The sequence below is a fragment of the Enhydra lutris genome, unplaced genomic scaffold (genome assembly GCF_002288905.1).
Source record: "Enhydra lutris kenyoni isolate GAN:26980312 unplaced genomic scaffold, ASM228890v2 scaffoldscaffold22, whole genome shotgun sequence".
NCBI classification, from domain to species: domain Eukaryota; kingdom Metazoa; phylum Chordata; class Mammalia; order Carnivora; family Mustelidae; genus Enhydra; species Enhydra lutris.
The window spans coordinates 41,156,309-41,179,095 of record NW_019154106.1 but is presented as its reverse complement, the minus strand read 5'-3'; the positions used below and the strand labels follow the sequence as shown (position 1 = coordinate 41,179,095).

General features: G+C 39.7%; 1 protein-coding gene across 2 annotated transcripts in view; it reads right to left on the bottom strand.

The window, feature by feature from the left end:
* Positions 1–22,310, bottom strand: part of LOC111149821 (tumor susceptibility 101) — a 44,748-nt gene extending 22,438 nt beyond the window's left edge. The window contains exons 1-5 of one of the 2 annotated variants that reach the window (XM_022507113.1): positions 22,166–22,310; positions 15,972–16,056; positions 13,038–13,103; positions 7,638–7,801; positions 3,192–3,318 (exon numbers count right to left, since the gene is read on the bottom strand). In XM_022507113.1, the coding sequence (XP_022362821.1) occupies positions 3,192–3,318; positions 7,638–7,801; positions 13,038–13,103; positions 15,972–16,056; positions 22,166–22,207 (484 nt within the window). In that variant the 5' untranslated portion in view covers positions 22,208–22,310. Of the gene's footprint in view, positions 1–3,191; positions 3,319–7,637; positions 7,802–13,037; positions 13,104–15,971; positions 16,057–21,241; positions 21,314–22,165 lie in introns of those variants that run through there. The other variant, XM_022507114.1, reaches the window with a different exon arrangement.
* Between the last annotated feature and the right edge of the window lie 477 nt (positions 22,311–22,787).

Sequence of the window (22,787 nt, the reverse complement as noted above, 5' to 3'; positions counted from 1 at the left end):
CTTCTATGTAGCCAGCACCAGGAATCTGATTAAAAATAGAAAGAATTCCTGGCTTCAAGTTGCTCAGGTCTGGTGGAGGAGAAAAGCAAGGAAGAGTAATAATACAGAGTGCTATGTGTTATGACACGAGAAGTACAGAGTAATACATAAATATATATATATATATATATATATATATATATATATATATACTCACATAGGAGGCAGCCAATCTAAACCTAGGAGGTGGGGGTAAGTAAAAATGATCTAGTCGAGGTATGGTATATAAAGGCTTAGATGGCAAGAGAGGCGGAGCCTTCAAGAAATGAATTTTTAAAGCACAGAATATAAGTGGGTAGAAGAAATACACCCTGGGATCTGACCGAGGGCCTCAGAAATATTTACCAGAGTGGCTGAGCATATATCTCCAAGTATCAGTGTTTACAGTCTCCCTGTTAAGATGAACTACAGATGTTATAAGTACATTTTTTCTTAAGTAATATGAAGCTAAGATGATGTTCAATGCTATTTCAGAAAGGGAAAAAACATCCCCAAATGTCTAAATTGCTGAATCCATAAGACATTTTTTTCCTCCTGGGCAAAGCACAGTTGATCTTTAAGAACATCAAAAACACAAGGCTACTATTAAGTGTTAGCAACATACATGGTCAGTTACTACCCCTTTCTCCCACGCTAGTCTTTCACTGTACACATAAACTACCACTTCACGTTTATGAGCAATCATAACCGTACACCAAATTTTTGTAATCACACGCAATTTTCTTTTCTAAGGTTCTGAAAAGATACTAATTCCACCAAAGCCTTCAAATTTTAATTCTTATAAACACCAAATGTTGTTTGGATCCAAGACTATCAAGGAAGAAAATGAGGTAAAGTAATTTTAGAGCCAGAATAAAATGGGATACAAATACACGTAACATATGGGGCTATTAATAAGGATCAAATAAGAATTAATAACAAATGCTTAGCTGTATCTCACAGTTACAAATCAATAAATGTTGACCATTACTGTCAGTTGTCAAAAAATGAGGTCTGGCCATTACATTTTTTAATATGACGCACTGCTAGCTCAAAGTCATGCTAAAACAGATCAAGAAGTGTCTTGAGTAATGATAAAAATAACAATAGAAGTATATAATTTCTGAACTAGAAGATAATCTTCATATAAGTATATATACTGGGGCGCCTGGGTGGCTTAGCCATTAAGCCACTGACTTTGGTTTGGGTCATGATCCCGGGGTCCTGGGACTGAGCCCCACATCGGCTCCCTGCTCAGTGGGAAGCCTGCTTCTCCCTCTCCCACTCCCCCTACTTGTGTTCCCTCTCTCACTGTGTCTCTCTCTGCCAAATAAATAAAATCTTAAAAAAAAAAAAGTATATATACAAATTTCTGGGCTATTCCTTGGTGTGTGTGTGTGGGTCAATGAAATTTAGACTTCTATCTCTTTACACTCATACCTACTAGTAACTGATACTGTTTAAAGGTATAAAACATTAAAACTGGAATTGAAGGATAATAAATTGGTCTCTGGTAGTAATTTACTTAAATCAGCTATAGTTTTTTTTTTTTAAAGATTTTATTTATTTATTTGACAGAGATCACAAGTAGGCAGAGAGGCAGGCAGAGAGAGAGGGAAGCAGGCTCCCCGCTGAGCAGGGAACCCGATGTGGGGCTCGATCCCAGGACCCTGGGATCATGACCTGAGCCGAAAGCAGAGGCTTTAACCCACTGAGCCACCCAGGCGCCCTCAGCTATAGATTTTTTAATGTGATTAAACAGCGAGTACAAAATTGAACTGCAAAAATAATCTCTTTACTGTGGTCTCTTTCTGGAATGCTGCCCTTCGAGTGTCAATATCAAACTGGAAGAAATTTAGGAAAAAAATATTGCTTAGGAGACTGCCTAAATTTCTTAAAAGGTTATCTTTGGTTATTGGAGCAAATAAACATGAATGGCAAACTAGGAAATATTTGGTATTTCAAACTTAAAAGAGAGGTTGTCAAGTACTAGAGTCAACAGAATTTATTAAAATGAAACAAATTTCTGGCCCAAAAGAATCTTTTAATGAACTTTTAATGAAACACCTACTGATTCCTAAAACCGAATTTACTCTGTGAAGAAAGGGAAGGAAAAGGAAATAGGTTCAGAAAGTTCTTTCTGTTAAATTTCCATTCAGCTTGTGAGTCAGAATGTTCCTCAAGACAGAATAGATTAAAAAGGAAGAGGATAACTCCCAATAAGAGAAAAATGAAAGCTCACATAATCTAACTTAAATTTTGCTTAATTATAATCTTGAACAAATTTGTTAAAAAAAAAATTAGGGGTGCCTGGGTGGCTCAGTGGGTTGAGTCTCTGCCTTCGGCTCAGGTCATGATCCCAGGGTCCTGGGATCGAGCCCTGCATCGGGCTCTCTGCTCAGTAGGGAGCCTGCTTCCCCCCCCCCCTCTGCCTGCCTCTCTGCCTACTTGTGATCTCTCTCTGTCAAATAAATAAAATTAAAAAAAAAATCTTTAAAAAAAATTATATCTCAAAACAGAATGAAATCAATACAGGTTTAGTAAAGTCAAAACAAGTATAACCAACTCTCAATTATGCAGGGTTATTTGAAAGTATCAATAGGAATTACTGGGGGAAAAAAGAGAAAGAATAGAGATAACATTTAGCAACCAGGAAGAATACTGACTTCATGCTTTCACCCTCTCCACACCAGGGAAAATCATGAATTGGCTGTACTAAAGAGAAGGAAGCTGGGAGCTAGAGGTTCGGCTGTGCTACAGCCCGACCAGCAGAACGTGAATGGTTTAGTTGACTCTAACTGATTCTCATCTACAACACTGGTACAAAGAAAAGCAGGCTACCTTTCAAGTTATATCTGTTTCCAAACTGATGATATAAAGGCTATTCCATGGCATGTGTAATTAAAAACTTAAAACAAAAATTCTAGCTCTATTCCAGCATCTTTCTCTTCCATTTTGGAATCTAGCACACCCATAGTTAGATTTCTACCCACAAACGAAAGCCCAAATGCCAGTCTTTGGTGGGAATCTGTACATGCAGATGTGTGGCCTCAGAATACCTCCCAAAACTCCGCTAGCCGGGTAAGCTAAAAAGTGAAGTCATGAAAAAAAATTTCTTTACAAGGTTTTGTGTTTTATTTAGGAGATTAAAAATCAAACTTAATTATACTTACTATTTGGTGGCCCAGTTGCCTGGTATGGTGGATAAGATGCCGAAATAGTAGGACGAGAGAAGACTGGAGGTTCATCTCCAAACACCACGATCATGACCTGAATAAGCCCCAATAAGTCAGACTGTGGCTAAAAACAGAAAACAAATTAAGTCAGCTATAGATTTTGCACTTTAAAGACTGGTCAGAGAGAGAAGAGAGAGAGAGAGAGCATGCGTGCACAAGCAGGGGGAGGGGCAGAGGAAGAAGCAGGCTCCCTGCTGAACAAGGAGACTGATGCAGGACTCGATCCCAGGACCCCGTGATCAAGAACTAAGCCAAAGGAAGACGCTTAACCGACTGAGCCACCCGGGTGCCTCTCCCATTGGACTATTACGTGGGCAAGAAACTTCTAGTGTTAAGCCTCTTAGCACTTTGGGGTTTAGGTTTTGAAGCAGTTAGTGATTGTTAGCTAATGAATGTATTCACCTAGTATACTTCAGACATTATACCAAATAATCACTGCTTTTAATATCCTAATCTTGTTCAAAAGTCTAAAATGACTCCCATCTGTCTACTGAAGGACAAAGTCCTTAGCTACCAATCAGGATCCTTCATGGCATAGCCTCAAATACCATAATAAAGTTAGCCACCATTCTGTCTTATCTGTTAGGTCTGTGAAATCTGCCGTACCTACAGAAATGTGTGACCTATGTAACTTTGAAGAGTAACAACAAAGAAAACACCTGGGAGCCACTGTGCAAGTTAAGAAACAGAAGACTGACAGTAACTTAGAAGTTCCAGACTCCATCCCCCTCTATCTCCTCATAACATAGACCACTTCTCTGATTTAAGGTCTTCTGCTTGACTTTAAACATACCACCTTATGAATGATTTCCTAAACTGTGTGTTAATGTGACTTTTTTTGAACTTCATGTGAATTTAATCAAACTGTATAATCTGAGCTTTGCTGCTTTTGTTCAATGTTTGAAAGATACATTCCTGTTAAAGAGTACAGCTATATTGGGGCGCCTGGGTGGCTCAGTGGGTTAAAGCCTCTGCCTTCGGCTCAGGTCATGGTCCCAGGGTCCTGGGATCGAGCCCCACGTCAGGCTCTCTGCTCAGCAGGGAGCCTGCTTCCTCCTCTCTCTGCCTGCCTCTCTGCCTACTTGTGATCTCTGTCTGTAAAATGAATAAATAAAATCTTAAAAAAAAAAAAAAAAGAGTACAGCTATATTTAACTCCTTTTCACTGCTGTGTAGTGTTCCATCAAATGAATATACTACAACTTCTTTATTCATTTTCCTGTTAAGTGTCAGCTAGGTTGTATCCAGTCTTCGGCAATGTATGCTGAATACATTCTTGTTGCATTTTCGAGTACATATGTGCAAGGGTTACTCTTGTACAGTAGTTCTCAACTGGGGATGATATATTTGCCTCCCAGGGATATTTAGAAATGCCAAGAGATATTTTTGGTTGTCACATTGGGTGTTATGCTACTGGCATCTCGTGAGTAAAGGCCAGAGATTCTACATCGTACAGTGGGCATGACAGCCCTCCCACAATAAAGAATTACCCGACCTACAATATCCTAGTACTGAGCTATATACTTAGGCGTAGAACTGCTAGGTCACAGGACATGTACTCACAACTTTACTAAGGCTAAACTAGTTTTCAAAGTAGTTGATGTCAAAGAGTTCTCTTTCTCAGCTTCCTCACTAACCTGCATGGTCCACTGGTAGCACAAATTTGATGGTATGTAGTGGTAACTGACTGCGGTTTAATGTACATTTCCCTCACTACTAGCAGAGTTAAACATCTTTCCGTATGTTTATTGGCCACTAGAATTTCTCTTTTGTGAAGTACTTGTTCAAGAGTTTAATCTGTTTTTCTACTGGGTTTCTTTCTGATTCCCAAGTTATTTTAATATTCTGGGTATTATTCTGAGGGTATTAAGTATTACAAATACCATCTTCTAGTTTGTGGTTAGTCTTTCCATACTTTTTTTTTTTTTTTTTTTAAGATTTTATTTATTTATTTGACAGAGAGAAATCACAAGTAGGCAGAGAGGCAGGCAGAGAGAGAGGAGGAAGCAGGCTCCCTGCTGAGCAGAAAGCCCGATATGGGGCTTGAACCCAGGACCGGGGATCATGACCTGAGCTGAAGGCAGCGGCTTAACCCACTGAGCCACCCAGGCGCCCAGTCTTTCCATACTTTTTAATGTCTTTAATAAATAGTAGTTTTCAATTTGTACAAATTCAAGGTAAAATTTATTACTTTTCCTTTCTAATAAATACTGTTTTGTTAAAAAAACAAAAAAAACTAACCTATTCCAAGGTCACAAAGGCAGTCTTGTTTATTTTCCTTTTGCCTTTTATAATCTACCTGAAATTTTTGTGTATTATATGAATAGGAATCCAACTGTCTCAGCTCCATTACTGAAAAATTGATCATTCTCCCCAAATGATCTGCTATAATACCACTGTCATATATCAAGTGTTTATATATAGTGGATCTTTTTTTGAGTTTTTTTTTTTTTTTTTAAAGATTTCATTTATATGAGGGCACACGAGCAGGGGGAGGGGAGAGGAAAAGAAGCAGACTCCCTGTTGAGCATGGACACGATACAGGGCTTGATCCCAGGACCCTGAGATCATGAACTTGAACCAAAGTCCGATACTTAACCAACTGAGCCGCCCAGGTGCCCTTCTGGGTTATGATGTTCCATCTATCCATCTGAATATTTCTGTGACAATTCCGTACTACACTTGTGTTTATAATACATTTTGACATGTGTAGGACAAGCCCTGTCTACCTTATTCTTCTTGGAGAGGGCCGTAGCTATACTCAAACTTTTTTTTTTTAAAAGATTTTATTTAGCTATACTCAAACTTTTGCATGTCCATATAAATTTTAGATTCAGCTTATCAAGTTCATAAAATTAACAAATATACAAAGAAATAAAAACTGTTAGGACAAAGATCAATTTGTAAAGAACCATGAATAAGTTCTCTATCCTTTAAGTCTTCTTTAACATCTTCAATAAAATTTACAATTTTTTCCACAATGGACTTGTAGATCTTTTGTAAGGTTTATTCATAAGATAATAGAACTGAAAAATACATTCACTTACCAGTTCTTTAATTCTCTACTCTGCTGAGTCTAATCTGCTACTAAAACAGGCTACTGAGTTCTTAATTTCTATTATTCTATTTTCCAGTTCTAAGATTTTCCACTTGGTTCCTTTTTAATACAATTCTCCATCTTGAACATATTAGTCACAATCATTTCAAGTCTGGATCTGATAACTGGGTTACCTGGGAGTTGTGGTGTCCTATTTCTACTGTCTTCCCCCCGCCCCGCCCTTGTCCTTTTTTTTGATGTATTTGGTAATTTTAAATTGTATGTTGGACACTGAAAAATTATAGAGGTGCTATACAGTATTCTTCCTCCAGGAAGGGTTCACCCTATCCTATGGCAGGCAGATACTGTGAGAATCACCTTAATACAACCGGGACTGAGCTGATTCAAGGCTCCTGAGGTGTGCTCCTTCAGTGGCATCGTCTAAGAGTCTGGTATGTTTACTTTTATATCTCCTCCTTGATAAGGTTCCAAGCTCCTACTGTCTCCTCAACCTGGGGCTGCAGAGAACCTGGTTGGGTTTTTCAGAGGCTTCTGCTTAGTTTTTGTTTTTGTTTTTTTTTTTTTTTTTTAAAGATTTTATTTATTTATTTGACAGACAGAGATCACAAGTAGGCAGAGAGGCAGGCAGAGAGAGAGGAAGGGAAGCAGGCTCCCTGCTGAGCAGAGAGCCCGACATGGGGCTCGATCCCAGGACCCTGGGATCATGACTTGAGCTGAAGGCAGAGGCTTTAACCCACTGAGCCACCCAGGCGCCCCTAGTTTTTGTTTTTTTAAAGATTTTATTTATTTGTCAGAGAGAGAGAGAGAGAGAGCACACAAGCAGGGCGAGCGGCAGGCAGAGGGAGAAGCAGACTTCCTGCTGAATAAGGAGCCTAACGTGGGACTCCGAAGGCAGGTGCTTAACTGACTGAGCCACCAGGCGTCCCTCTGCTTAGTTTTTTAAACTAAGCAGCTTGGAATTCAGTTTATCCCTTGAGGGAAAAACTCAGATTACCTGCTTTGCTTCTTGATAGGAAAGCTGAGTAATGAGATTTGAATAGTTTCACAAATATATGTCACCAGTACACTACTTTTTAAAATGTATTTCCCATTATGTGAATCCCATCTATTCTTAAAGGTTCAACTCAAGCAAATAAAACAGTACAAAGCTCTATGCAAATATATTTCTTTTGGAGAACCTTTTCCAATTACCCAGCTCAATGATTAGGATCTTATGTGAACGTATCTCTCCTCCTGGGAATCCTCTTTGAATATTAACAGAAAGTAAATGCTAGGGAGCAAAATATATAAAATGCAATGAATTCACACAACACTGTTAATACTTACATGTTTCCATTCATGTAGATAAGGAAGATATATCTTCCCATTGGCATCCACATGCTTTCCTGTTTTAATAGTCATTGAACTAGTAGGCTTAACGAAACAGATAGGGGGATTATATGGGTATGTGTCCAGCAGCCACAGGCATATTGGAATATTATATGTATTACCTGAAAGAGAAAGATAAACTTCAGTTACTCTATTTTTATTATTTTTAAATAATGGCTTAGTAGGTAAGCAAGAGAGAGCTATAACTAAGCAACACTTAAAAGAAAAATCACAAACAAGTATTTTGTTTCAAAGTTCTGTTTAAGATGTTTCTCAAATTTTCAGTTTTTAAAAGACACCAGCAGGATTAAGGAGCTAATTGATCACTACTCTGCCAGCATCTGCTTGGTGCTATAAAAACCTTTTACAAGTTATGCTTCAATCCACTTGTTTTTTATTTTTATTTTTATTTATTTTTATTTTTTATTTTAATTTTTTTTTATAAGTAAGAAGAGATGCAGGCAGAGAGAGAGAGGAGGAAGCAGGCTCTCCAATGAGCAGAGAGCCCGATGTGGGGCTCGATCCCAGGACCCTGGGATCATGACCTGAGCCGAAGGCAGAGGCTTTAACCCACTAAGCCACCCAGGCGCCCCCTTGTTTTTTATTTTTTAAAGGTTTTATTTATTTATGAGAGAGAGAGAGAGAGAGCAAGTGAGCACACAAGCAGGGGAGCAGCAGGCAAAGGGAGAGGGAGAAGCAGGCTCCCGACTGAGCAGAGAGCCCAATGCAGGGCTCAATCCCAGGACCCTGAGATCACCACCTGAGCCAAAGGCAGACGCTCAACCAACTGAGCACCGCAACCGGACTCTTGTCATTTCGGTTCACAAGGTTCACTGGGAAGGGATATAAAAGGAAGACTATGGATTTCGGTGTCTTATGTGTAAGTGGTATGATCAGTTACACCTGAAATTCCCTTGCCAAAAGCTAGACTGTAAGACCTAATCCAACTGCCAAACAGATGCTGCCTGGTGACCACAGTTTGACCAATCCATATGGTATTTTCAGTGGTAGTTACTCAGAATCAATGATATTATTTCCTTTTTTTGCTTTAGGTAATAGAATCTTTCTCAGTTGAGAATCTGACTAAATATAGTCAAACTGAACAGTGTTTCAAAGGATTCAGTAGTTAACATACTGAACATAAAGCATCTCCTTCTCTCACTAAGCTCAAAGCCCTATGTCCCAAGTAATCATTTGAATCACCTAATGTAATTCACATACATTTCTTTCCCCTAGAAACAGTTTCACTTCATGTAAGTGTATATACCTAAACTTCACCTAAAGGATATCAGCTGTGGGACTCGATTTACTTTTTACCCAAAATTTCATCTATAATGGCAAAAACAAAACAAAACCACAACTCCAATAGAATATATCTGAACACATAAAATGTTAACTGTATTTCCATCACCCAGAATTCTTTGTTTTATGAAAATAAAGAATTCTACAGAATTACTTGGGCTTAGGAACTATGCCATGTAAGCAATGGTGAGGGAAGAGAAAAGGTTTAGGTATTTAATTAATTAAATGTCTTTAATTATGCCATAGTTCCTGCTTCCCTCTCCCCACCAACTATTTCTCCCACCCAAGTTTATTCCCTGAGGACAATGGCAAAGTCAGTAATCTTGAATTTTACTCAGTCCACCCTAAATACATCATAGCTGCTCTATTTATTTTATTTTTTTTAAAGATTTTATTTACTTGTTTGACAGAGAGAGAAATCACAAGTAGGCAGAGAGGCAGGCAGAGAGAGAGAGGGAAGCAGGCTCCCCGCTGAGCAGAGAGCCCGATTCCGGGCTCGATCCCAGGACCCTGGGATCATGACTGAGCTGAAGGCAGAGGCTTAACCCACTGAGCCACCTAGGCGCCTCTCATCATAGCTGCTTTATAGGATGCTGATGCTCAACTCTTTTCACCCTCAGCCTGGAATGCCCATTCTGATATAAATGGTCAACTCATCCTTCAATACCAAATTCACATGTCATTTCCTCCATGATCTTCCTACATGGTCTTACTCTCCTCTGTAATCTCATAGCACTTTTATATTTTATCATTCTATAGCAGTTATAGGAAAGTGTAAATAACTACTTATCTCCTCTGTTTTCCCATTTGCGTAAATTCTTCCAGAGAAGATACATCCTTTATTTACTTTCTTTAAAAGATTTTATTTATTCACTGGGAAAAGATATTCACTGGGAGAAGATATTTGCAAACGACATATCAGATAAAGGGTAGTATCCAAAATCTAGAAAGAACTTATCAAACTCAACACCCAAAGAATAATCCAATCAAGAAATGGGCAGAGGACATGAACAGACATTTCTGCAAAGAAGACATCCAGATGGCCAACAGACACATGAAAAAGTGCTCCACATCACTTGGCATCAGGGAAATACAAATCAAAACCACAATGAGATACCACTTCACACCAGTCAGTATGGCTAAAATTAACAAGTCAGGAAATGACATATGCTGGCAAGGATGCGGAGAAAGAGGAACCCTGTTGGTGGGAATTCAACCTGGGGCAACCACTCTGGAAAACAGTATGGAGTTTCCTCAAGAAGTTGAAAATAGGGGCGCCTGGGTGGCTCAGTGGGTTAAAGTCTCTGCCTTCGGCTCAGGTCATGATCCCAAGGTCCTGGGATCAGGCCCCGCATCGGGCTCCCTGCTCAGCAGGGACCCTGCTTCCTCCTCTCTCTCTCTCTCTCTCTCTCTCTTCCTGCCTCTGTGCCTACTTGTGATCTCTGTCTATCAAATAAATAAATAAAATCTTTAAAAAAAAAAAAAAGAAGTTGAAAATAGAGCTACCCTACAACCCAGCAATTGTAGTACTGGGTATTTACCATAAAGATACAAATGTAGTGATCCGAAGGGGCGTGTGCACCTGAATGTTTATAGCAGCAATGTCCACAATAGCCAAACTATGGAAAGAACCTAGATGTCCATCAACCGATGAATGGATAAAGAAGACGTGGTGTGTATGTATACACACACACACACACACACAGACACACACAAATGGAATACTATGCAGCCATCAAAAGAAATGAAATATTGCCATTTGCAGTGACATGGATGGAACTAGAGGTATTATGCTGAGCAAAGTAAGTTAATCAGAGAAAGACAATTATCATATGATCTCCCTGATATGAGGAATTTGAGAGGCAAAGTTGGGGGCTTGGGGGGTAGGGAAGGGAAAAATGAAACAAGATGGGATTAGGAAAGAGACAAACCATTAGAGACTCTTTATCTCACAAAACAAACTGAAGGTTGCTGGGGCGGTGGGGGGAGGGATATGGAGAGGGTGGCTGAGTTATGGACATTGGGGAGGGTATGTGCTATGGTGAGTGCTGTGAAGTGTATAAGCCTGACGATTCAGACCTGTACACCTGGGGCTAATAATACATTGTATGTTAATAAAAAAAAAAACTAGAAAACTTTGTTGAGTGAACAAAGCAATAATCAAGAATGGACCTTGAGTATGATAACATTTATGTAAATTCTCAGAACATACAAAATAAGATTTCCTATTGTTTATGGAAATGTGTGTACTAAAAGCACAGGAAGGATATATAAGCAGCCTCGGGGTAAGAGTTCTATCTGGGACTGGAAAAGGAGAGCTGGTTAGGAAAGGTTACCTTCCCATCCATTTTACGTAAAACAAAAGCTCTGGAGTAATTATGACGAAGTGTTTTTGTTAAATCTAAGTAGTGGATACAAAAGAGCCTGAAAAACTGTTCTGTGGGCTTTTTTTCATGTCTGAAATATATCAAAATTAAAGTTTAAAAAAGGTAAAAAAAAAAAAAAGATTTTATTTATTCACTTATTTGACAGAGAGAGAGAGAGAGAGAGTGTGCGCGAGCGAGCACAAGCAGAAGGAGAGGGAGAAGCAAGCCCAATGTGGAGTTTGATCCCAGGACCTCGCAATCATGAGCTGAGCCACAGGCAGACTCCCAACCGACTGAAACACCCAGGCACCCCCTTTATTCACCTTTGTAGCCACAGCCCCATTCCCTGTGCCTCATGCACAGCAAGTACTATATAAATCAATGGGTGTGTTACAGAGACAAAGGTCTTAGGTAGTCACAAGGAATAATTAAGAAACAGAACTGTCCAAAAAGAGAACAGTCATTCATGAAGCTGAATGCTCCCTTATCACTTTAAGTATTCCAGCAGAGGATGGCTCACTGGCTAAAAGAAACATAATTATCCATCATCAGCATTATCACTGACATCAGAACTACAACAATAGCTACTTAAAAAAAAAAAAAAGTTTTATTTATTTATTTGTCAGAGAGAGAGAGACAGCAAGAGAAGAAATACAAACAGGGGGAGTGGGAGAAGAAGGAGGCTTCATGCTGAGCAGGGAGCCCAATGCGGGGCTCTATCCCAGGACCCTAGGATCATGACCTGAGCCAAGGGCAGACACCTGAGTGACTGAGCCACCTAGGTGATCCATAATAGCTACTTTTGATATCTGTTTATTACATACCAGGCTCTGTGCTAAGTCCTTTTTACATTATCACAATGAATACTTTTTTTTAATTAGTTCTATTACCCAATTGTTCTAGATATCCATTGTCACAAAACTGACGGATTACAGAGAACTGAAACCTTACCTTTGCCCTGACTTTAAAGCCTCTACCTTAGCCATTATACTATACAGCTTCCCATTGTTGGGAATGTTTGGATGGGGTGTGGGGCTGAACTACAAGGTATTTTTTAAAATCCCTCTCTAGGGGTACCCGGCTGGTTTGGCAGGTAGACCATGAAACTCTAGCTCTTGGGGTTGGGTTGTGAATTCAAGCCTCACGTTGGGTGTAGAGACTGCTTAAAAATAAAACCTTTATTTAAAAAAAAAAAAAACAGGGTGCCTGGGTGGCTCAGTTGGTTAAGCAACTGCCTTCAGCTCAGGTCATGATCCTAGAGTCCTGGGATTGAGTCCCACATCGGGCTCCCAGCTCCATGGGGAGTCTGCTTCTCCCTCTGACCTTTTTCCCTCTCATGGTCTCGCTCACTGTCTCTCTCTCTCTCTCAAATAAATAAATAAAATCTTAAAAAAAACAAAAACAAAAACAAAAAACCCCTTCCTAGTTCTAAGATTCCCTGATTCCATGAAACATCAAACTTTTCCAGTGCACTGAGGCATTTATCTGTTGATAAGCTTTAGTAAAGAAGGGGAAAAACTGAAAATATTAGGTGCTGCTGCCAAATGGAGTTCAATTAGAATAAGTTAAAATCTCTATCATCATTTAAGTCAGGAGAAAGTAGGTTTAATTTACTTACAACTCTTTGGCAACCTACAAGGTGATTCGCAATGCACCTATATTGGAAACATAAATTACGTAAGATGTTTACCTTTATAAGGCACAGGAATTGTTCCAGTGAGGTTCATTAGTTCCCTCGAACTGCCATCATTAAAAACTGAAAAGAAAGAATAATGATTCAATCATGAGCATTTTCACAAATACTCCCATGTGAATTAATGTTTCAGAAACACTGGTTAGAACTCATTATTACCCTTGAAAGGAGCTAACTTGTTAATATCTCATCCATTGTGTCCAATAACAAAATATCCTTTGTTGACTGACTCAATGGGATCGGTTTTTAAATGAATAAAGAAAAGATGCTTTGAATTACTTGGACAAATGAGCGTGAGTGCTATAGTCCCAACATATATAAGCTTTAGTCCCCAACTAATATGATTATAAAGTCACTCAAAAATACCACATTAAATGTTAATTCAGTATCATTAAATTTTAGACTGCCCAGATGTTTATCCCTATTCAATGTCATTCTCAATCCCAATGTAGTATCAAACCACAGTATTAAAGTTTTCAGTCAAATAGACATCTTTCAATACAAGTACTTCTCATATCACGTTAAGTTTTTCTATCTGTAATTGATTATAATTAGGCCACATGACTTATATCATATGGACTGCTATTATTATTTTTTTTTTTTAAGAATTTATTTATTTGACAGAGAGATCACAAGTAGGCAGAGAGGCAGGGAGAGAGAGAGAGAGAGGGAAGCAGGCTCCCCGTTGAGCAGAGAGCCTAAGGCGGGGCTCGATCCCAGGACCCTGAGATCATGACCTGAGCTGAAGGCAGAGGCTTAACCCATTGAGCCACCCAGGTGCCCCTGGACTACTATTTTTTCTAATAATGATTTGGAATTAACACTGTATCGCACAGAAAAGCTGTAATGTGCAGTACAGAAACACAGAACTGTATTGTTTACCTCTGTTCTTTCACTTAGCACTGACAATTATAATCTGTGCTATAATTCATTCTGATTATGTGCTTTTTAAAAAAAAAAATCACCTTATGTAAATTTAGGGTTTTACTTACTCTAAAAACATGGTGATAACAATGGTCTAGACTTGGTCCAGCCATATAAAGCTATATAAAATTTATTCAGTGATGCTGGAGTCTGCCAGTTTATAAAGATTTCATTATTTTGAGAGAGAGAGTGCGCATGTGTGCTTTTGCAGGGGGTGGGCCAAGGGAGAGGAAGAGAGAAACCTAAGCAGACTCTGTGCTGAGCATGGAGCCCAACAATGGGACACTCGGCTCAATCCCACAATCCATGAGATCATGAACTTGAGTTAAAACCAAAAGACTGACACTTAACTGACTGAGCCACCCAGGTGCCTCTCTTTGTCAGTTTAGATAAACATATTTATTCTTTTAGCCTGCAGTAAAAACTAAACACTTTAAAGTTCTAGCCCCAGTCACTTTTTTTTCCCCTCACTGAAGCCATTTTTAAATTAACTCTAATTTTGGTAACATGAGGTTTTCCCCAGATCTAAGTACTACAATATGTGGACAGGAAGGAAAATCGTGCCCTAGGTTTGGGAGAGAAATTCTGGTTCATGTCTTTGTTGTTCAAAAAATACAGAACTGCTTCTCCCTCTGTTAACTCTCATCTTTTGTCACCAAGCTCCTAATGTTTTCCAAGCCCTAGGAGTGAGTGAGTTTAGAATGACAGTCTTACGACAAAACTTAGCTCGTAGCCCTCAGTGCCAAGAGCTTCATGATGGACAGGAGGCAGCAGGGGTTTTCCCTTGACCCTGGCACATTAGGGGTTTATAAGGACATCGAGTTGGAAAAATGACAGGATTGGTGGGGACAAAAAGACCTTTAAAAAAAAAAAAAAAAAAAGGAACAACTCTAGGGAGTGCCTGGATGGCACAGTCTATTAAGAGTCTGACTCTTTGTTTCAGCTCAGGTCATGATCTCAGGGTGGTGAGATCCAGTCCCATGTTGGGCTTTAGCAAGGAATCTGCTTGAGTTTCTTTCTCCATCTCCCTCTGCCACCCTGTCCTTCCCCCCCACTGGCTCTCTCTCGCTAAAATAAACAAATCTTAAAAACAAAACAAGACAAAAACAAAAACAAAGAACAAATCTACGAATTGTCAGGTTTTTCCTTAACTCTCAATTTTATTTCATCTCAACAGAAAGTAGACACACACTGTACCTACCTACTCTATAGAATTAAGGACCATATTAAAAAAATGTTTTCCTCATCTATAAAATGAAAGAGATATTCCAGAATATTATTTTGCAAAATGTGTTCCTGAGAATATAAAGAGATGTTCTGGGGAGAAAAAAAAAAGTTCAGTAGTTAATTAACTTTAGGATATACTGTATAATAGAGTCTCTTCTCTCCCCTCTTGTGAGGCATAACATACTAGCATATTAAAGGCTCTGAGATATCTTGCTGCAAAGAAACCCATTTAATTTTAATTTATAATTGCTCAAACTTATCCCCTCATCCCAAGAAACATTCTTCATAACTATGGATAAAATTTGGGGAAATGATAAACTAAATTATTTTTAAGATCCCCTCTAGGTCTAAATTTGCACAGTTGTTATTTTTTTTAAAACTTAAAGTAACTAGGGGCGCCTGGGTGGCTCAGTGCGTTAAGCCGCTGCCTTCGGCTCGGGTCATGATCTCAGAGTCCTGGGATCGAGCCCCGCATCGGGCTCTCTGCTCAGCAGGGAGCCTGCTTCCTCCTCTCTCTCTGCCTGCCTCTCTGCCTGCTTGTGATCTCTCTGTCAAATAAATAAATAAAAATCTTTAAAAAAAAAAAAAAACTTAAAGTAACTAAACAAATCTGTTATTACTAGATTGCGTCATTTCCTATACCTCCAACACTTTCATTAGATGGAGGCTCAATCCTTACAAAGGAAAAACCAACAAACTTAGAAGAAAATGGGAAACCTACAATCATTAACAGAATAAATTCAAAGTACAGTAATTGATATTTTTATTATATAAACTCACCATATGAATCCAATACAGGTTTGAGATCTTTGTATAAAGTAATAACATTGACAGTTTCCCGTACAGTTAGGTCTCTGTATTTGTACTGAAAAGCAAAATCACACAGGAATTTAGTTTTAAAACCAATGCACATATTTTACTGTTAGGCTTACTACCTTAAAATCTTATTTTCTTAATAGCACTCTTCTTGAAAGTATAATGGTTTTTGCTGATCATTAACATTGATTAAAGCCTGAAAGAACCTTGATAGCTTTCTCTCCGGCTACCTATTCAAATCATTTACTCACCTCCATTTTTAGCTCTTCTTTCCAATTGGAAAGACCCATCCACTAAATCAAATCGTAATCTTTTTCAAAGACCTAGCTTTCACCTCTCTCCCCCTTCTTAATGAATCCTTTTCCAGACTTCCTTTAAGCCCATTGTGATCTCTCCCTTTTCTCCAAACTCCAGCATCTACTGTCAATACTAACTATTTTGCAATTTATCATTTAAATATTGTATTTTCACACCCCCCCTTGTACTACTGCACTCCAGGAAAATGAGGAACCTGGCTTACACATTCTTGGCAGATGAGGAACTCAGGAGACAGGGACCCCCATCTTATTACAATACATCAAAGCTCACCAGTTAATAAGCTCCATCCATGTACACAAAGCTTTTAGTCAGCTTTTAGTGTTTCTCTCTCAAAAAGAAACAATCAGCTATTCCAGAAAGACAGACTCCAAGAAGCAGGACAGAGACCAAAACAAACAGAAATGAAGGAATTAAGAAATAACCAAAAAAAATGCAAGGAACAGAAGAAAACTTAAAAAAAGAATTAGCATTAATACCTTCAAAGAAGAAATGATGTTATATCCATGAGACAAGGACACTAAAAGAAGAAAGGACTCTTGAACATAAAAATGTAATAGCTGGGAAATGAGCATTCAACAGGAGGATCAGAATATAAGTCAAAAAAATCTCACAGAGCCTAGTGCAGAAAGACAAAGTGGTAGACAATAAAGGAAAAATACAAGAAAAATTAGGGAATAAATCCAGAAGGTCTACTGAAAGGGCTCTCTTCAGAATTTCTTGCCCTCTTATGACCTGAGGCGCCAATTTTCCCCTGCTACGGGATCAGTACTATTAGCACACAAACCTGCTCCCATTTCTCCCATTTTATTCTCTCTCTCTCTCTCTCTCTCTCTCTCACACACACACATACACACACACACACACACACACACACACACTCCTGACCTCCCATCCCCTCCAGCTAGGACCACACTTCTCACAGTTCTCCTTTACAGCAACTCTTGCAAGGAACTCCCTATATTTGCTGTCTGTGACTGCTTTTTTCCTATTCTATCTTTTTAGAACTTTTTTTTTAAGATTTTATTTATTTATTTGACAGAGATCACAAGTAGACAGAGAGGCAGGTAGAGAGAGAGAGGGAAGCAAGCTCCCCACTGAGCAGAGAGCCCGATGTGGGACTCGATCCCAGAACCCTGAGATCATGACCTGAGCCGAAGGCAGCGGCTTAACCCACTGAGCCACCCAGGCGCCCCTCTTTTTATAACTTTTTATTAATGAATATTTCAACACATACCCAGATACAGGCAGAACAGTACAGTAAGTGCCCTATATCCTATACCCAGCTTCGAAGATAATCAACTCATAGCCAATCATAATTCATAACCTAATTCACCTTTCCCTCCTCCTGTAATATTCTGCAGCAAACTGTAACGTCATATCCTATGGTCCATAAGTATTTGTGTATATCTTTAAAAGATAAAAACTTAAAAAAAAACACATATTATCATACTAAACTAACCCATTTCCTTATTATCAAATATGCAGTTGCATGTCATATCTTGTTTGAACAGAGATCCAAATAAAGTCCACACATTATCATTTGTTTAAATGTCTTTTAGGTCTTTAATCCATAGTTTCTCTCTTCCACCCCTCTCCAATAATAGCTTTACTGTGATAACTAATAATTCATATGCCATATAATTCACACATTTAAGGTGAATGATATAAGCTCAATGGTTTTCAGTACTGAGTTGTGCAACCACAATTTTAGAACATTTTCATCAACCCCAAAACAAATTTGTACCCCTTAGCAATCGTTCCCTTTTAACACCAACCTCCATTTACCACAGACAATTGCTATTTTGTTTCTATCAATCTGCCTACTTTAGACACTTAACAGGAATGGAATCATATAATCTGTGGTCATATATGACTAACTTCTTCCACTTAGCATGTTTTTAAGCTACATCCACGTTGTAGCATGTAGTACTCCTTTTCGTTGCTGAAGAATATTCCATTATAGGGATACAGGACATTTTATTTTTCTATTCCTCATCAGTGGGCTCATTTCTATTTCTGCCCCTTGGAATTTATTTGTTGAAAAAACTGGTTAATTAGTCCTACAGAAATTCTTATGCTTTGGATTTTGCTAACTGCATCCCCTTGTTGTAGTTAATACATATGTTCCTATGTCCTTCGGATTTCCTGTGAATTACTAGTTGGATCTGAAAGTTATCTTTTTCAGGATTTTTTTCTGAATTTCACTTCTTTGCCACCTCTTCTCTACCTACCCCACCCCCACAACATCAATTCACAGGTAACATATATTATCTGGGTATCTCTCTGTGATGTTAGCAGCCACTGGTGCTCAAAGCCTACACCCATTCTCTTCAAACCCACTCCAATCAGGCTTCCATACTTCCACTGAAACTGACTGTCAAAGTCATCAGTTACTGCCCCATGGCTATATGCAACGGCCAATTCTCAGTCCTCATCCTACTCAACCTATCAGCAGCACCTGACCAAGCTGATACCTTCTTAAGACATTTTTTCACTTGATTTTGAGGACACCACCGCTTGTTTTTCTCCTCTCTGTGTCTTTGCTGGTTCTTTCTCTTCCCCTAACCTCTAAATATTACTGAACCCTACAGCTCAGTCTTTGGTCCTTTTTATCTAAACTCACTCCTTTAGTGATCTCTCATGGCTTTAAATTTATGGCATAAATTTAACATTTATGTGATGTTAACTCCCAACTTAAAAAAAATTCCAGTCTGAATCTTTTCTAACCTCTAGGCATATATAACCAATTGCCAGTTTGATAATCTCCACTTGGATATCTCATGAATGTCAAATTTAACATGATCAAAACTGAACTGCTTATCCCCCCCCCCCCCCCCAATCTCCTCCTCCTCCATTCTTCCAATCTACATCCAGCTGCTCAGGACAAAAACCTTGAAACTATCCTTGATGCCCCTCTTCACATCCACAGCGAACCTGTGAGAAAATCATATTAACTCTACCTTCAAAGATAAGCAGCATCTGATCACTTCTCAATACTTCTGTGACTACAATCCTTGTTTTAAGCCACCATCACCTCTCACCTAGGTTACTGCCAACAGCCTCCTTATAGGTTGACTCTGTTTCCATGTTTAACTTCTAAAGTCTAGTCTCAACACAGTAGCCAGAGCAAAACTGTTAAAAGTTAAAACAGATGGATGGCTTCCCATCCATATTCCAAGTGCCAAAATCCTTACAATGGCCTACAAGACCCTCCAAAATCTACCACTTTTATTTCCACTACCTTCCCCCTTGCTCATGCTACTCCAGTCACCTTAGCTTCCTCCGTTGTTCCCTTATCGCGCACGACAAGCTTCCTCTCAAGGCTTTCACACTTATTTTCCTTCTTCCTGGAATGTTTGCTTCCTCATCTCTTTCAGGTCCCTGCTTAAACAGATCTTCTGAGAAAGGTGTTCCTTTACGATTTCATACAAGTGCACTCCATCCCATCCCCTGCCCTGAGCATTCTGTATTACCCTTTGCTGCTTTACTTCTTTCCAAAGCATTTATCACTTTTTAGCATACTACTTAATGTAGTTGCTGAGTTTTTATTGCCTTTTATGAGAATTTAAATTCCAGAAGAGTATTTTGTCTGACTGTTCACTGCTGTATCCTTAGAACTTAAAAAGGTGTGAGGCATGGCAATCTTCAATAAGTCAGTTCTCTTCTACCTATTTAGTGGTGACTCCCCCTCTAGGAATGCTATAAGAATACAGGTAGTTGTCTACATGAAAAATCTAAAGTATGAAATTATATGTGTAAAACAAGATGGACTAGCAGTAAAACTGTATCACTGTTAATTGCTAAAATGATGACAGAGAAGGGTATTAACTAAGAGTTAAACTGGGAGCCAAGATAATACTCAAAGGTAAAAATTATAATAATACATAAAAAGATCATTTAATGTTGTATGTCAATTATACCTCAAAATAAATAAAAAGACATGAAGTCAAAACACATGGCCCAAAGTACTATGATGGGTATGGAGGTCCCACAATCAGATAAGGAGTAAAGGACCATCACCCTTGCAATGTGCCCAGGGTCCTGGCTAATGATTCCTTCATCACACCAAACCCAACTGAAAGGTTAATCCCTGAAGGCAGCCCTCTACCAGAAAGAAGGAACTCAGGGAGCTGCTTTTATTATCCTACTTTCTAGTCCTACCTATCTATTCATAGGCTGGATAGAGAAGATGTTAATACTCAGAACTGACATCACTTGTAGGAGACTCTGTTTTTCAGATATTAAGCCAAGAACCAAAAGTTAGGTAGAATGTCCTCTCCCACCTCTTCTTTATATCTTTTTTTTGGTTGTTCTTAGGATAAAAAGAGGTTGGCGGTTGGGGGAGGCAGTGAAGATATTAAAAAAATCTTCTAAAGGTGTTCTGCATCTGTCTTTGAAGGCAGGTTCCGCTACAGGAAGTTTGGGAAACTTAATCATGGTTTTTTAAAATTCAGAACCATTATTTGAATATTCTTGTCCCTAGACAGGAAGACTAAGGCAAAAACCTTAATACTAATGTGATCAATTTACACATAAAAAATGGCATGGAAAAGATACTTTTCAGTTACATTGTATGTAAAATAATGTACTGTTTTTTAAAGTGATACATAAATGTTTCAACATGGACCTGGGCCACCATCTAATAGGGCTCCCCCAAACTTCCTCTACAATCAAGAATGACTTTATCAAAGGAAAATTAAGAAACCCAGAAGATATTAGACAATCAAGAGAAGCTTTATTTTGAAAACTGCCACTTCCTCTTTAGAGGTCATTTGCTTTTCAACCAAAGACTAGAGGCACGATTTTACTGGGGGGCAGGGGGGGTGGCGGTGGAGGGACTGGATATTTTTCAAAGAAGTTTATACAGTGTGTGTTTTGTTAATAGTGAAAACTGCTTAAACTACTTTGATTCTTACCATTCTTGCTTTGACAAAAGTATCCAAAGCTAACCCAATGAACTGGAGGAGATTCAACTCTCAACCACTTCACATGCATCTAATTCCTAATTGATAAATTGAAAAAAAGAAAAAACGCCCACTATCACCCAGTTCACTCTGTTACCAGGTACCACATTTAAAGTAACGAACAAAATAATTCATGGCTTTAAAATGTAAAGCGCCTATCTACTTTTTAAGAATTAAAAAAATACACTGGTCTTGAACTTTGAAAATTATAAATTAGGTTCAAAGCAAACAAGTTCGCGTTGTAAGAACCAAACAATTAAAAGTGGTTATAAATCAAAGACCCTGAAATTCTATTTATCCCACCGAGGTAGTGACGGACTGATACTTAGGCTTATCTGAACGTTTTTACTTATAATTGAACCAATTCAACCAACAGTTAACTGACCTCCGCGGGTCGGGTATTGAGCTGGGTGAGAAACATGAAACTGAAAGGATACAATCTCCAGGGGCCGGGACGGAAGGGCGAAGACGGACGGATCCCTACACTGGGACAGCAGTGCAGTACTATCTCAGATGGAGAATTAAGTCCACCCTCCTCTCTGTGTTTATAAAAACCAGGACGAAAACTACACTGCCCCACACAGACTATTCCAAACTCTACCCGCAGAGAGGAGGGCGGGCGGCAGGTGGCAGGCGGCCTCAGCTGCGCGCCTTTGTTGACCGTCGCCGCCCCCTCCCTCCATCTTCCCCGGCTGTGGAGCGGGGATTCCGGCAAAAGGCGACAGGCATCTCGGGGATGGGGCCGCAAAGGCGGCTGAGGACTGCACTGGGCCTCCGGCCGGCCGAGGAGGCGCGCTGGGCTGAGTCCGGCCAGGCCCCGCCGGCGCCAAGGGGAGTGGTGGGCGCGCGCCGGTGGCCAGTGCTCCGAGGACTCACCTTGGACACCATTTTCTTGAGCTGGCTCTCCGACACCGCCATGGCGGCCGCCTCGCGACTCCCGTCCCCGCAGGCAGAGGGTCAGCCGCTCCAGGGCCGCCCCAGGCCGCCCCAGACAATCACACACCTAGTAACCAGCCCCCCCACCCCCCCGGCCTCTAACAACAGGAAGTCGGCCACCAGGCCAGCTCTTCCGCTTCCTTTACGTCACTTCCGGGGCAAGCAACTTAGGCTGGGAGCGGTGTAGGTTCCGACCCACCTGGTGAGCTGTTCTCCACAAGCTGAGTGGGGTCCCAGTGATGAGGACAATCTTGTTGTGAGGATCGAAACTTTGCAATGGGGTAATATCAGCAGGTGTTTCACGGCTGCCTCAGACGAAGGGAGCAGGTGCAGGGAGGGGAATAGGAAGGTTTTGCGAGTGAGATTTAATGACCGATTCATCACTTGGGCTGGGAGTCAGAAAACTGTTGTGCGACTAATTTTGCCCTTTTGATAATTGAAGGCAAGTGCAGTGTAGCTGGGACTTAAAGTTTTTCCCAACTCTGAGATGGGAGGCTTGCGTTAGATGATGCCTAGGGTCTCTCTGATGATCAGGTTTTGATTTTGTGTTTTTAAGCATAAA